The sequence below is a fragment of the Carassius gibelio genome, chromosome A21 (genome assembly GCF_023724105.1).
Source record: "Carassius gibelio isolate Cgi1373 ecotype wild population from Czech Republic chromosome A21, carGib1.2-hapl.c, whole genome shotgun sequence".
NCBI lineage: Eukaryota > Metazoa > Chordata > Actinopteri > Cypriniformes > Cyprinidae > Carassius > Carassius gibelio.
In genome coordinates, this window is record NC_068391.1 from 11,094,691 (window position 1) to 11,111,195 (window position 16,505).

A 16,505-nucleotide genomic window follows, 5' to 3' on the forward strand; every position below is an offset into this window, starting at 1 on the left:
ACCACATAAATATGTATATAAATCCGTGAACTGTAGATAATAATATTAAATTGTAGAAGAAAGGTTGCGATATTCGTGTACTGTAATATTCTGACAGTACAACCAATTTTAATTGGTTACTATATAACATTTATTTTCCTTTAGTATATTAAAGTATTACAATTACATTTGTAAAGAAAACATTTGTTTTAAATTATAAAATAATATTATTTTAATATCAATTTTTTTTGTTTTGTTTAGTTAATGTTTTGAATTAGATTTTATTTTTAAATGTTCTGGTTTTAATTCAATTTGTGTTTGTTTGTTTGTCATTTTATTTTTTATGTTTTTGTTTTAATATGTCTATTTAGTAATTCATTTGTATTTTAAATTTCAGTTTGTTTAGTTTTTAGTATTTAAGCACTTTATTATTTTTATTATTTTAGTACTAGTACTTAACTAAAAATGAGAAATGTTGCCTTTGCAACTACCTGAAATAAACAACGTTCAAGTTTTTTATAGTTTAATTTGTTTCAGGAACGTTCATTTTATTCTAGTAATTTAAATGTTGTTTTACGTGATTTACACAAGTGGTCTCAGGCTTTTTGCCTCCTGTTTGTTTACATGCTAACTCCCCACATAACACACTTACTGGCATCTAATAGTGTCTTTTTTTTTCAAATATCTTTTATGTATTTATGTTTTTATTTATAGGCTTTTGAAGTTGAATCGAGCACAAAGGCCAAAGATTTCTGTCTGAACATCACTGGCAGAATGATGCTCCAGTCTTCTGAAGGCTTCAGCTTGTTTGTCAAAATTTCTGACAAGGTGAGGCTACAGAGTTGTCAAATGTCTGTTAAATATCTCAGGAGGAGGTGATTTTTATGTTACAGCTTTCTCCTCAGAGTTTCTTAAAACACATATCCTGTAGTCAGCAGTCATCTGTCAGAATGCGTGTGTATTTTAATGCAAAATCTCTTATTTTATATGTCAATATTGGGTTAAACATTTCAGGTGATCAGTGTGCCAGAAGGAGATTTCTTCTTTGACTTTGTTCGTCATCTGACAGACTGGATCAAAAAGGCCAGAGCTGTGAAAGATGGTGATTATGTGTATTTTTCATTAAAATGATCACTATATTGAGTGTAAACTTCAGAGGTCTTAATGCTTCTGTTGGTTTTATAGGCACAGTGCCTTCATTGACCTACCAAGTGTTTTTCATGAAGAAACTGTGGACCAACACCATTCCAGGCAAAGATCCCATGGCTGACTCCATTTTTCATTACTTCCAGGTACAAAACTTACTCTTTGCACTCAAGCTCCCTTTAAACACTTTGTGTGACACTTGTGTTTTCCTAAACTTTCTTTAGGAGCTCCCTAAGTATATGCGGGGCTACCACAAGTGTTCTCTCGAAGAGGCATTCCAGCTGGCTGCGCTCATTTACAGGGTGAGGTTTGAAGAGGACAAATCACAGTTTCATAACTTCACCAAGATGCTGAAGGAGCTGGTCCCTCAGGACATGATCCATCAGCTGTCTCCCGACGACTGGAAACGGGTGAGTAAGCAACACTACACACATCACAACTACATACACAAATCACTGCAGTGAGTGTATGTCTCCGTTTCTTCTACAGCCGGTCGTTACATACTTCAATAAGCATTCAGGGAAATCTAGAGAGGAAGCAAAACTGATGTTTCTGGAAATCATTTACAAGTGGCCTACTTTTGGATCTGCATTTTTTGAAGTCAAGGCAAGTTTGTCAAAACGTGATGCAATGTTGAATTAACTAAGTGCTGCCGAGCAAACAAAGTTACCTAATCCTCGATTCGAGAATTTTGATTTCTTATGTTGTGTAAAACGACACACTGACGCAGTGTGGTTTAGTGAGGTTTGATTTCCTTCCACAGCAATCCTCAGATCCAAATTTCCCAGAAGTCCTCTTGATAGCGATCAACAAGCATGGTGTTACGCTCATTGACCCAAAAACAAAGGTATGTTTACACAGGACAATCAAATCAAATCTAAGACACCTTCTCCCTCTTTTGAGTCAAACACTCCAAAACTTGTATTAGGCTCTTTGTTTAAAAACAAAATTGAATGGGATTTACTCATCTGTCTGCAGGACATTTTGGGCACACATCCCTTCACCAAAATCTCTAACTGGAGTAGTGGACATACCTATTTCCACATTACCATTGGTAACCTGGTTAGAGGCAGCAAACTGCTGTGTGAGACATCATTGGTGAGTCTGGTGGTATCAGATGGTAATACCATGGACCCTGGTAATGCAAATGCAATCATACTTTGCTGTGTGGCTCACTTTATCAACTGACTTTCCTTTCTATACACAGGGATACAAGATGGACGATCTTCTCACGTCTTACATCAGTCAGATGTTGACGACCATGACCAAGCAGCGCAGTTCACGTGTAGATAATAAGTAACACGAAAGGCTTGTGATAGTGCACTGTTTATTTATAAGCACAAAGTCTCCGTTCTTACTGCATCCTGATCCATCATTTTGATACGTGAAGACAAACTGAATCGGCTTTTAGTGGTGTTACTTTTTCATGCTGGAGCCTTGATTGTAAATGTTGAGTTACATTTCTTTTCTAGCATTTGTTTTAATGTCAATGAAGAACACGATAAATTGACAGTCAAAAACACTTGTTGCCTTTAAATTTCAGGCCCTCATATTGTTTTTACTGTGATACCAAATTCAAGTCAGATCAAGTTCATGATTTAAGTTATTTAATTTGTGAATGATTTGAGCATCTCATTTTGCCAATTAAATGCATTATAAAGAAATGGAAATGTTGCAGAATTTGGTTTTGCTCCTTAGACTTGCAAGATTCTCCTCCTGGTCATTTTGTGACCTCTAGGTCATCACTTATTGAACTGATTGATACATTCATGAATTTACTAACGAAATGATAACAAAATTTAATTCAGTCTAAAATATATATCCTCTTAATTTTTCTGAACAGTATTACTTTATCACCTTTGTAAATGCTTGACCGGGTATTTCGGAGATGCATATTAGAATGTGTCTTATAAATTAAATGATCAGTTATATGACAACAATCATTATAAATTAAACACAATTTATTTATTCTTTCCTTTTTTTCTTTTTTTTTTTTTTAGAATTTACGTTATGCTAGTTTGTAATTCTGGTCATTCCAATTTTCTTGTGTTGGAAGCTGCTGTTTATAAATAAAACAATTACATATGAGAACGCTTGGCTATTTTAATGAGATTCATAACATGTGCTATAAGGGACGTGACATACAGCCAAGTATGGTGACCCTCTGCATTTAACCCATCCAAAGTGCACACGCAGCAGAGAACACACACACACCATGAACACACACCCAGAGCAGTGGGCAGCCATTCATGCTGCGGCGCCCGGAGAGCAGTTGGGGGTCGGTGCTTCGCTCAAGGGAACCTCAGTCGTGGTATTGTCAGCCCAAGAGTCAAACCCCAGCCCAAGGGTTAAGAGTCAAATTCTCTGACCACTAGGCCACGACTCTCCCCTAAATTTATTCCCCTATATTTATTGATCAATGATTCACAATCATATCATTTGAATGCAACACTGGACATGAACCCCTTAGGTATAAAATATGTCTAGTTATAAAATTATTCATAATTGAAAAAAATTATGAATTTCATAATCAGTGTGATTTTAATATTGTTTAAATATTATTATAGTATATATTAATATTTAGATTTTTTTTATTTTTAAGTAATTTTGTGTTTTTTTTTTTTTTAGTTTTTTTCTGTTTTAATTTATTTTAGTACTTACTAGTACTTTACTTATTTCAGTAAGTTGCCATGATAACATTTCCAATTTTTTTGTTTAAGGTTTTCAACTAATCAATTTATTTTGCTTTATTTAAATTAACAAAAAATATTTTAATGGGTTTACGTAATAACAACACAATTTGTCGTTTGTGTAAGGTTTTGTAGTTTCTTGCAAATCTCAGTGTAAAACAATATGCTCTTGCCAGACTTTTTATCAAACACAAGATTTATTCAAGTAGTAAAAATAACAAGATTGTAACAGTATTAAATATTTGAAGATAAAGTATCCAAATAATGAAGAAAAACAAACATGAGTTAAACGTATTGCAATAACCAAAAAATTATTACACTGAATGATCTTGTGAGGATTAACTATGATACTAAATCAGATGTGTATTAAACAAGAACAAGACAAAAAGGACAAAACGTTAGCATAAAAATGATTTATGACCTCTTGGAATCTTAAACTATTGTCTGGGAGTAATAAGCCAAAACCATGAGTAATAAGCCAAAACCATGACATGGATTTTAAATACTACTTAAGATGAAACAAATCCAATAGATCCACCAATTTTTCAGTGGAGGAAAAATCTGTTTTATAAACATGACAAATATTTCCATTCATGCTTGAAGTGGAAATATCTTTGATAAAACCTGGGGCTTGCAAAAAGCCATAATTCAAATGAGGTGCGAGATCAGTCACTAGAACTTAGCATTTGTTAACTGGATGTATCCCATCATATCACGTGAAGACAGCCTGCCTGTCTTTTTCCAGCAGACACATTTCAATGAATACACATAAACAATGGTTTATACTGGTTTAACTGAGCATCAGTTATAGTTTTTTTATATAAGGGGTTAAATATGAACCAGAACACTTCATCAGGCACTTCAATGAGATGGTTCTTGCTTGTCATCAGCACTCATGTTGGATAAAGGCCACACATCATTCATATCTGTTAATGTGAAACATGATGAGCGTTATGGTCTTGAAGATCCAGATTAAAGGAATAGTTCACCCAAAAATGAAAATCCCATCCTGAATCCTGATTTGGGGCAATTTAGCATTATATCACTTGCTCATCAATAGATCCTCTACAGTGAATGAGTGTGTCAGAGTGAGAGTACAAACAGCTGGACAAGTAATACAAATTACTACAATCCATCAATTAATATCCTGTGAAGTGAAAAGCTGTGTGTTTGTAAGACACAAATCCATCATTTTAATTTAAAACCATTGCTTTTGGCTAATAATCCATAATATTGCCTTTTACAGTGAAAATGTAATCTCCTCTGAATGAGGAAATAACTATGGATAGATTAAGCACCATTTACAAGCAAAAATGGATTTTGTGGATTTTGAAGTGAGAGGACAACATGGGACGGACTTTTTCAATGTAGGAAGCACTATTATAGATTCATATTTTGTCTTGAAACAAGATTTAAAGTTAAATGCTTTAATGATGGAGTTGTGTGTTACAAACATGCAGCTTTTCACTTCACAAATTGTTTAAGTGGCTATATTATGCCATTTTTAAGGTTCCTACTTCCTAATATTGCTTTGGGAGTCTCCTACAATAGGTTACATGCATGCAAGGTCAAAACACTTTTGTTTTCTGAAAATATGCATTTAAATCACCTCGTTTTCCAATGATACTCTAAGATTCAATCTCTCTAAATTCCTCCTTTCTGTGAGCCTCAGCCTACTCTGCTCTGATTGGTCAGATGGGCCAGTCTGTCGTGAGTGGTCTACCACGCACAGCGCATGTCAGAAATGTTACGCCATTGCATTAGTTCCGTATTTTGAACGCTCGATAGAAAATTTAAACATCTATTATTTATCATAACTGAGCCATCTTTCAAGAACAAGAGTTTTGTGAATCCCGCACTTCCGAGATTAGAGAAGCATATGCCATTCAAATGACGAGAACACTAAAATGATTGGGGTTGTACTGCTGCGGTACAGTGGTTTAAAAATATTTTAAACACTGATTCTTTGCAGTTTCATCTTTCGGAAGTAAAAAAAAAAAAAGAAAAAAATTACTTGCACACCGTCTTCTCTACATGAGGTTAACCACACAAACAAGCTACAGCACAGTGTTTGAGGGCAGGGTCCCATTTGTCTGTGGTGGGGAAGAACATCGGCGGTAGGGCTGCACAATTAATCGGAATTAAATCGCAAAGGCAATAAATCGCGATTAGGCAGAAGCAGCAATTGTCATGCGTATCTTTCAGTGAAGCAGATTCTGAGATCAACAGTAAATATCCATCCAAAGGCCAAAGGGCGCTCTCGCGCTGGAAATCCAAATATGCCCTAAGAAGAAATCCAGGAAATGCAGCTGAATAAACAAAAGATTTAACTGCTTTCATTGATTCAACGTGACTAATAAACACACAACTACGGCAATATATGGTTTATGGAGTTCTTCTTATTTTAATTGTCATCATAATAAAGTTTATCTATTATGAAATGCTAATCGACATAACTTTTATCACTGCTTAGAATACAATTAAATATTGTGTGCCTTGATCATTTCGTTTAAGAAGCCACATCATCTCACAGAAGGATCGCGGACTGATGATTCGTACTTGGACTCGGACTCGGGGATATATAAAATCGGACTTGAGCATTCATCATGTTGTTTTTGACTAAAAATGATATAAAAAAATGTCTCGTGCTCAAGACCAGCAGGGAATCTATTCTTTTCCCTCACAGACACTGCTACCGCTCGATCTCTTTGCTTGACAACACACTCACTGACGTCACTCACTTTACTTTCACTTGACTTTTTTTCCAAAGCGCTCGGGCAATTGCGGGAAAGGATGAAGCTGATTGGTTAGTTCTTGTAACATGACCCGCGGTGCGCTTGCGGCATTCTGAAAAGTTTAGATGTTTTTAACTCGATGCGGTGCGGACGCGCCTGGATGCTTCCGTCATGAGCGCGCATACGCTTCCATTATGAGCGTGCATACCGTGCGCCTACATTAGAAATAACTAACTTGAGCGTGCGAAAGACGCGATATTTGAACGGCCCTTATCGTTACATGTTGCTTTATGACCAGGCGAATGCCATCACACACACACATTCACTTGAACACATACAAACGCACTCATGCTAAATCACTCTCTCTCTCACACACAGCACACACACACACACACACACACACACACACACACTCACTCTCTCTATAAATAGTTTTTTTCAAAAATCAAATTCTCTCTCTCTCTCTCTCTCTCTTAGCATATCATATTGATTTTTATGTTTTAAGTATCTTTAAAATACAGTGTCTTGTACAATTCACATTTCTTTTTTTCGCCGAGTATATTTTTGTAATACAGTGTTAAAGGATTAGTTCACACAAAAATGAAAATTTCCTAATCATTTACTCCCCCCAATGCCATCCAGGATATAAATGACGTTTTTTTTTTTATTATGTTTTTTAAGGAAAACATTTAAGGATGTTTTCTTCATATAAAGGACTTCAGTGCCTACCAACTCAGTTGGTTGCTATTGTTTCCTCAAAAAACTAAAAAATAATATCCAATACGGGACTCGAGACTCAACTTGGATTCGAACTCTGGTAATGGTGACTCAACTTGGACTCGACTCGGACTCTTCTTTGGTGACTCGGACTTGGACTCGGACTCGAACACTGGGACTCGAGACTCGACAGTTGGTGACTCGACTACAACACTGTTACGAAGTTCACTAAGAAGATACGTAAACAGCTGTCATTAAACGATTTAGTCGATTTCATAATCCTACAATTATATCGTCTGCGATTATGAATGCAATTTTGCATAGCTTGTCAGAGAATTATGGCTCAGTGTAGTAAATGCTGGATGGAGACTTACTGCTAATCACAGAACCGGCTTTACTGACTAAATGCACTTGACAATCATAATTTATAATGTTCGATTAATCGTGCAGCCCTAATAGGTGGGCATTATGCAAATGTATTACCCCGTGATGTGTAGCCGTGGGATTCGAATTACTGATGACGCGTTTAGGCTGTTCAGAGTTGATTCTTTCTTTTGGGAGACGATAACTTTATTTATTGTGCACTTTCGGCTTTACAACTTTGCAGATCATTAACATACACATACAGCTACATTACACACTGCCTGAAAAGCAATATTCGAAATGGGATAATAGGGGAACTTTAATTAATGGACGGGAGTCGTGTGGATTACTTGTGAATTATTGTGTTTTTATCAGCTGTTTGGACTCTAATTTCTGAAGGCACCCATTCACTGCAGAGGATCCATTGGCGAGAAAGTGACTGGTGAGTATTTTGATTAAAATTTTTGAAAGAAAAAACAAACTCATCAAATTTACAGCAATTTTTAGTTTTTGAGTGAACTATTCAAATAATATTCAATCATCATTTGACTCTGGTGATTTAAAAGGTTAAATGCCTCTTACCTGTCCTAAACTGTCTGTAGGACCCATTCTCAATTACTGAACTGCTGTTCACACTGAGAGCCAACTCACGCTCCCTCCACCTGCAAATACATCACCATTAACAGCCTACATAGTGTCTTTTGTACTACAGAAAGATTTCAGACTGCAGCTACATGTTCACTGTCACAGTGAGATGTGGTAAATTCTGTGCTCAGACTCACCAGTGAAACACAAAGATAATCACGACAAGAATAAGAGAAGTGATGTCAGTAAGAGTCCACATAAGCCTGTACTCATCTGGCGTCTGTGAGAAACAGAGAGGAAAACCACAGGAAAAAGAATAAAGGATGGACGAATCCCTGAGAACTGTAGATGTGAGTCATGTACCATGAGAAAGAGCGGTCTTTGCAGGTTCTTGAGGATGTGAACAGCATTAGTGGCGACAGAATCAGCTCCTGCGCACCAGGCAAGAGAATATAGCCACGGCTCGCTGATCACATACAGGTTGGTGCTAATGTTAGCAGCAGAATATTTTCTGTAATCAATAAAAAGTCAGACACAATATATCCCAATGTATGATATATACATTCCAAAGTGTGTGTGTGTGTGTGTGTGTGTGTGTGTGTATACATAATCAAACCAAAATTGATTCAGACGCCTTCAACATTTTACACATTATCACACCTTATTTACTATCATAAAGATATAGAGATATAGAGAGAAGACTTAAAGATATAGAGAGACTATACCAGAGCTTACCCTCAACGCGCACACATTTTTCTGGATTTAGAAGAGTATTGATCAGCAAAATGCATCTCTATGACATGTCGCAAGCAGAAGTCACACAGTTGATGTCACAAATTCTAACTAAATCTGAATTCAGCAGTCTGCTGTTAATTCTGAACTACAACATGCCAGTAAAGGTGATTTGAGAATATAAAAAGAATATCTGATAGCCATTCTTAGATCTTACATGGTCCACTGGAAGCCTGCAAAACAACTTGGAAAGGTTAGCTACTTGGGAAAGAGACTCTGATGTCAACGCCAGAGTAAAGTTTGCAGCAGCATCCTTTCAGGTCAACACAGACAACCGACAGAAACGTAAAAGTCCTAAGAGGGAGGGCAGTTGTCATTACTGTGGTAAATCTGGACACTGGATGAAAGAGTGTAGGAAAAGACATTAGGAGAAATTAACAGCTTTACTCAATTCCTACTCAGTCCAGTCTGAAGCAGCCCCTCCCCACGTCACCTAACTGTTGGAGCTGCTTGCTCAGGTGTTAACTGTTAGGGATGTGAGTGATTCAATTACCCAGTAAAGTACAATAAAGATGAAAGATACTTTGTAAATAAAACTACAGGAAGGTGACTGTCACTTCCTTCCATTGAGAGATGGCTAGAGCCCAAAGAAGAAGCAAAGTGCAACAGACCTCGGGGGCCAACCCTGTGGTGAAGTCTTCCTCATAGGTTTCCCCTATCAGTAGTTGTATCCCCACCTCACTGGTCCATAGGTGTCAAATTACTTTAAACTAGATTGAGAAAAACACTATACGATCACCAGACTTAAAACCACTGCTTGAATACTGCTGGTCTGCTGTTTCTTTGTTTTCTTGTGTTGCAGGTATGTGTGCATGAGAAGTCATTTCCATATGTGACACCCTGGTGTAAAGCATCAGTTCAGACATCCATGAACAAGCTTCATGAGGACAAAGAGTCATCTGAGTGAATCTACGTGGGAAGTGGACTACTGAAAACAGACTTCACAGCTATTCAGGCTCCATGGACATCAGGACTTCCTCTCTAATGCTACAAGGTTTTCTGTGTCATCATGTAGTTTGTGCGACATGTTACCATCCATGTCATATGTGTCAACAGTTATGGTTCTAAAGAGAACTATTACAACTAAGTAAATCTAGGACAAGACACAGAATAAGTTATATGTGCCTGTAACCTTTTCAAGTTACATGAATGCATGATGGGGCTTATGTCAAGAAACACAGGCCATAGAATGGACTTATGAAGGTTTAAATTCGTATTATGTGAGAGTTTTTAGAGCTTTCAAAGGGGGGACTGTGCGATTACAAATGTAAGAATCTGTTTAAAATATGCTGATCCTATGTTCTGACATAGCATCCCATGAAAATGTAAGGTTATGTACATAGTGTATTATATTTTGAGGTAAAGATGATGACTCCTGGTCTTCGCTGCCGAGTTTCCAACACTGCCTAGGACTGCTTATTTCTGTTATGAATAGTTTTTACCATTACATATATTATATATATATATATATTAGAAGTTTATAGAAGATTAATAACAGTTTTAAAGGCATTCCATGTTCCAAATTTTACATCTTTTCAAAACTTGTTTATTAAATTATCTTTATTAAGTTCAATTTTACATTTTTGACTTCATTGCATGGTTATTATTGTTGTTGTAATTAATAAATTATTTTAAATAATTTTTAAAATTGTATTTAACATTACATAAATTAACATATAGGTTAATATTTTTTTTTGACTTATGAAGACAACAAACACTGTTTATAAGCCAAAACATAGTGTCCCAGATTTGAGCATGAGCTGTGCAACATGAGAAAATGCATCAATTCTTAAACGATTTGGCACAAGGAGCACAAATATATGTGCCATTTGCCCATTAATTACAATTTCTGAAAAATGTCTTCTGATTCAGATAGGGAACATCTTGGGGATTTCATAATGATATAAAATTTTGATGTATCATTTGGCATTATATGGAATTATGATGCACAAGTCAAAATAGCTGTAAGTGTCCAACATTACCCTAATCCACCTTATAGATCAGTGAGAGTGAGCGCTAACCGCACCGGAGTGCAGATCTTCTGTTGCGAGCTGCATGATTGCGTGAATATTACTGAGCTGCAAAAGTGATAGATGTATAAAACAATATATTTTGGGAGGGTCCATGTGTTACTGCATCCCATATGACTAAAAATAATAAACCACAAATTTAACAAAACAATGCACTCCACTGTGTCGAGCGAGAGCGCTTCTCTGCTGTCTCCATGTGCTATCGGAAACTTCCTATTTCCCATTTATGAAGTCGTGATTATGAGCTCATTGCATTCTTTTATGTTAAAAATGTGGAAAAACAGTGGACAGTGGTTTGTGAATGCTGATGCTTAGCCTAAATAATTTGATTGGGAGCATCCCCTCCTATGACCCATGATTTGTCTGTATGTATATATTATATATATGTATATATAATTTTAAATAATGTACTGGAACCTGATTTCTTTCTCTGACATGGAGCTGTAATGGATGTTGAGTCTGGATATGTGTCTGCTCTGAAGGTCCTCCACTGGTGCTAGATCCGCTGTTGTCTGCTGTAACTCTGGGTCGATTTCTTGTACAAACTCTCTGAGCTCTGGAGGCAACCACAATACCTAGGTAAAAACACAACAGACATGTATAATATGTAATTTATAGAATCTTCATAAAGACCACAAGAGAGTAACTTATTTAGGAAAAGACTTTTAGATTGTTTTATTTATCAGAGTAAACCCCAAAATTTAACAGTGTAATGGCACACCTGACTGGAGTGAATGGATGACTCGTTTTTGATGACATCTAGAGTGCGGGATATCCAGGCATCTCTATAAGGGTGACCCCTGGGCGGCCGATATAGATCAAAGATCACTAGTTTTCCATGTTGAGCAGCCAGATCCAGGAAGTCCCTCAGTGTGCAAACAGACTGATTCTGAGCTTGCAAATGTTCATCTGGGCTCAGAGATGAAGCTGTCCCAAAGGGGTCTTGCTGAGTGGGAAATAATAATTAAAATACCCTTTGTTTAATGTAAGACAACAACCAATTTTTCAGGAGTAAAAAAAGCATCCTGAAGACTTACAGAGAAGAACCAGGATCCAGCATTGAGACTCTGCAGTTCTCTCCATGTAAACATGGCAGGTGAGGTGTGTGTCCAGTTTGGGAACACGTCTTTTACATTAGTTGTCCTGCGTAGGTTCTTATCGTGCATGAGGAAAGGAACTCCATCATAACTGCAGCAAGAGACAAAACAATGTTATAGAGAACTTTTTGTTCAAATAAAGATGCATTATGAATAAAATAGGCTTGCTTTGGAGCTTCTTTGGTGTAAAAGAAGTGACCTGATAGTTACATCTGTCTCCAGTCCATCAGCTCCAGCTACCAATGCCTTCTCAAAAGACATGAAGGTATTTTCAGGGGCAAGCTGAGAGATGATAAAACAAAGGCGTTGCTTATTTTCAGTCTGCACATGGCACATTGCATGTTTTATAAATGTTGTACAGCTACAGTTTTGATATAATTGTTTGGGAAATACTGATCTAGGAGTAAATTGATCACATTAAGCAAAGTTTTTCATGCACTGGTCAATTTTAAGATTTTGGGTTATTTGGCATTTTCATTTGTACATAATGTAATTTTTTCATACTAGTGAAAATAAGTAGAAAGTGTTTATTTTACTGCACTTTATCTATTTGCATTTGTAGATTTACAATACATATCTTTAAAGACTTTTCTCAAAATTAGCTTTTTTTTCATGCATTGAGACAAGGCTTTTACTTTTTTTTTTTTTTTTTTTTTTTTTACTCCAGTGTATTTTAATATATAATTTTCCTGATTTTATACAACACTTTACTCCTAACACAAAACACAATTTCTGCTAACTGTTGACAGTATTTTCTGAATTATGGCGCGATAAAAGGAGATATCCAAAATCCCTATTATAAAATGATTTAACTCTAACATGTCAACAAAACGAAACAAGAATTTTGAACCTGGCTCCAGTGTTCAGATTCCTGTTCTGGAAAATAGCTAAATTAGTGCATATTTAATAAGATATTTCTTAATTTGCATATTTAAACATAACATTTCAGAAAACTTTTTTTTTTTTTTCAATTGAAGTATGGTAATATCTACCGGTAGTTATTTTTTACCCTGCTCATCTGGGGTGCCTTGCCTAAACTAGAAAATATTTTCTTAACATAGAAAAAAACATTAACAGTCAAAGGTTGGTGCTTGAACCAGAAAAGTCTAAGAAGAATAACAAAATGTACCATTGGTGCTCCCCTGTGTCCAATTAAAGCAGGAGCTGATCCCAGACTGCTCCGCTCTTTAATGCAGGGGGAGTACATGCCCAGAGGAACCAAGAACAGAGTCACTAGAACAGTTATGTACAGCACCGTGATGGCCATCCCTCTCACTAAAGCAAACACAGGCAGAGAATTCACCATACAAAGATGCACTTTCTGTGTTACAAGATGCATCAGGGTGGTTAAAAAAAAGGATAATTGGAAATATATTATACCTAAAAAATCATCCTTACCTCTGATATTGATACGGAAGACATGCATGGCTATTGGCCAAGATAATAGGGTCATTAAAACTACACCACCTATGTGTAGATATGGAGCAGTTACCTGACAAATGGGAAAGGAGGACATTAAATATCACAGTTATGTGCTCCAATATTAATATAATGATAGGAAACATGCCTGAAAAGATAAAAGTACAGTCTTCCACTCCTTGCTCCATAAATCTGTGAGAACAGATGAGGCCACGATGGAGAGAATCAAAGTCACTGAGATCCCGATCTATCAAAAGAGATGACCATCCATTTAAAAGTGTAAAGCATAAAATCTCAGACATTTAGTTTGTTACACAGATGAGATGTGGATGAAATTACCTTGTGACACCGATGTAAATATAACCTCTGGCCTTCTGAGAGAAGACAAACTGCCAGCAGCTGTGAATGTAAACATATTTCTTAATAGCAGATTATCGGATGGACCTTTTAGTAACTTGTTATGGAGACTTTTAAGAATGAAAGGCAAAACAGTTAAAAACATTGACAACTATGATCCAAGAGGTACATTTAATGTCACAGTGAAGAACATTAAACTCTTATAGTGATTTCTTAACTGTGAGTTTTTTGCTTTTGAAAAAAATGTATTATTTTTGTTTGAAAAAAAAAAAAAGATTCAAACAGTGGTTATTATGAGAATGACTTTACTTAAAGCACATACCAGCAAAACAGCAACATAAGTGAACAAAAAAACAGCAAGAATCAACAAAACTATGGACCATGGAAACCAGAAGCCAAGGTTACCAAAATTAAACCTGCAGGCAAAGCAGAAGAAATATTACTTTAGTGTATTCCAGCTAAATTACCTAAATTGAGCGATCTTTAAAAAATGTATGTGTCTACTGAACTATTAAAAGAAATGTTGGAAAACAACTTTGTTTAAACAAAATAACAGTAATGAATAATGGAAGTCAATAAAATATCTAAAATATATCTTTTATGTGTGACACAAACCAGTCAAAGTCATTGTAGTCATTCTGTGCTTCACTCCAGAAGTACAGGAACACCAGACTGAGACAAAATGTCAGAACGATCAGAGCAAAACTGCCACACTCCAGCTGCAAGATTAAACACAGTTAAGCCTTTTTAAGCCATTATATAATGCATAAATAACTGGTTTACTAACATTGCAATTTCAACCTGACCTAAATATTACTATAATAATCACACATGGGCATGTAAGGACAAAAAAACCTCATAAGGGAATTTTTGAAGTACTTTTTTTGCATCAAAATTTCCTCTCACTGTGAGAAGCAATGCATATTTGCTTCGATCAAGTTAACTTGCTTAAGTGAACAGATACATTTTAAATGATCTCAGCATGAGCAGTATAAGTTAAAAGTCCGAGAACACCTTCGAGCAGCAGCAGTGTCCAGGCTGAGCATGTGTGAGCTGATTACGCCTCCACTGACAGCCGTAGAGTCCAGCTAGACAGGAGACAAAGGGCTGGTGCTCATAACGCTGAAGCAGCCTCTGACGGGCCATTTCCAGCTTTCCCAACTTCAGGGTTGGCTCGGTCTGTGTTGCGCCCATAAGCGAGATGAATGAGGGTTCTGTCAATGTATAAATAAAACAAGTACTTTCATTCCTTAATGATTTTACAGTTTATGTTTAAAGCATAGAGATGATGTTAGCTACTAATAATCAGTACGTTATATTAAAAATGTCACTTTAATAATGTTTTTTTTTTCAGCTATGCCAGTGTAATTTCCAATTGTACAATTTTAATTACATTTCATTACATAAGCCAGGCTGATTATACAACGCTTGGCTATGACTCTCATCCTGAAAGAATACAAATAAAAACACTAATAATGATGCAATTGTACTAAATAATTAATCTATAATATAAATAATAATTGCTATTCGTTCACTGTCGCCTCCTGTTTTCCGGACAGCGGTCAGAATTTGTATTTTTCAGTGGTATTTTATTTACAGCAAGACGCATTGCATACTTATGCCTTGATTAACATGTGACTGAAAAGAAGTAGATTACAGATACTGAAGACACCAAGTTTTCAGCCTTGAAACAAAACAAGTATTCATAACGCGAAGCACTAATGTCCCACATCCCTCATTTATTCATGCACTTTCAGCCCACAGAAAGGACATCACGTTGACACTAGCCGACAAACTTGTTTACATAATCGCTTTTCAGTATGGTAATCGTGCCAAAATGTTGTTTGTGGGTGCAAAGGTTGAGTATCTCACCGATTAACTGAAGCTGGTGGCCGTCACGTCAAGCGCGCCGGTGTCTCCGTCTGTCCGTGTGCTGTCCGCTTCTCTTTCTCAAGTGAAAGGAAATACCCCCCGTAGCTTCTTCACTGACCTACTGTGTGGCACTGCAGTTATGGGGAACGAGAGCGTGAAAAAATATCGAGTTCTAGATTAAAACATTTTCTGCTTGGGTTTGTGTCTCTGAGATACTGAATGGTAGTGTTTTTGTGCGTCCGCGTCTGTTAAATGTAATTGAATTTGCATAACAATAGGGCCGCTTTGCACTTTCAGTGCACGTACATTTTTGATTGCTTATTTACGTCTTGACGAAACTGTGGGAAACTACTGATATATGATGTATGGAGACCCATTTTTGATTAATTGAAAAATCGGTATGACCAATTAATTTTTAATAAACATATATAACTGGTCTATTAAACAGTAAATCGAATGCGACGCAAGTTTACAAGACAAGCACAGTGGAGCCCTAAATAAAATTCCCATAGCAATTATTTACGCATCCTATATGCTAAGTCACTGTCAAGTGCTGGAAGAAGGGACGTTTTTAAAAAGGGTAGGGTTATAATCTATCTTGCTTCAGAGTTCAATGTAGTTCATTGTGGTTGGCAAGAACTCTCGTGCATTCTGTTCGGCAGTTATCCAAGGTACCACACTCAAGAAGTTTTTAGAATGAAAGAGCTTGTCTTCCTGAACTAT

General features: G+C 36.4%; 2 protein-coding genes across 2 annotated transcripts in view; one reads left to right on the plus strand and one right to left on the minus strand.

Annotated features, from left to right (window-relative positions):
• Positions 1-3,216, plus strand: part of myo7ab (myosin VIIAb) — a 30,085-nt gene extending 26,869 nt beyond the window's left edge. The window contains exons 42-49 of the mRNA XM_052538029.1: positions 694-807; positions 994-1,081; positions 1,165-1,271; positions 1,350-1,535; positions 1,615-1,731; positions 1,889-1,972; positions 2,104-2,223; positions 2,333-3,216. Coding sequence (XP_052393989.1) covers positions 694-807; positions 994-1,081; positions 1,165-1,271; positions 1,350-1,535; positions 1,615-1,731; positions 1,889-1,972; positions 2,104-2,223; positions 2,333-2,425 — 909 coding nt within the window. The 3' untranslated portion in view covers positions 2,426-3,216. The remainder of the gene's footprint in view (positions 1-693; positions 808-993; positions 1,082-1,164; positions 1,272-1,349; positions 1,536-1,614; positions 1,732-1,888; positions 1,973-2,103; positions 2,224-2,332) is intronic.
• A 777-nt stretch (positions 3,217-3,993) lies between these two features.
• gdpd4b (glycerophosphodiester phosphodiesterase domain containing 4b) lies at positions 3,994-16,186 on the minus strand. Its single transcript, XM_052536342.1, has 16 exons — positions 15,783-16,186; positions 14,925-15,124; positions 14,526-14,629; positions 14,233-14,326; positions 13,893-13,952; positions 13,702-13,800; positions 13,533-13,626; positions 13,264-13,409; positions 12,334-12,416; positions 12,075-12,225; positions 11,759-11,983; positions 11,455-11,612; positions 8,579-8,726; positions 8,413-8,495; positions 8,213-8,292; positions 3,994-4,741 (listed from the first exon to the last, which is right to left on the minus strand). The coding sequence occupies exons 2-16, from the start codon at positions 15,102-15,104 to the stop codon at positions 4,677-4,679; spliced, it is 1,770 nt and encodes a 589-aa protein (XP_052392302.1). The 5' UTR covers positions 15,105-15,124; positions 15,783-16,186; the 3' UTR covers positions 3,994-4,676.
• Positions 16,187-16,505: the final 319 nt, after the last annotated feature.

Excerpts from the sequence above, each read along its gene's own strand:
- gdpd4b (XM_052536342.1), bottom strand. The coding sequence starts at position 15,104 with ATGGGCGCAACACAGACCGAGCCAACCCTGAAGTTGGGAAAGCTGGAA. Across the intron at positions 14,630-14,924 it reads GACACTGCTGCTGCTCGAAG|CTGGAGTGTGGCAGTTTTGC; the intron begins GTGTTCTCGGAC and ends TTAATCTTGCAG. Across the intron at positions 13,953-14,232 it reads CTTATGTTGCTGTTTTGCTG|CTGCTGGCAGTTTGTCTTCT; the intron begins GTATGTGCTTTA and ends TTACATTCACAG.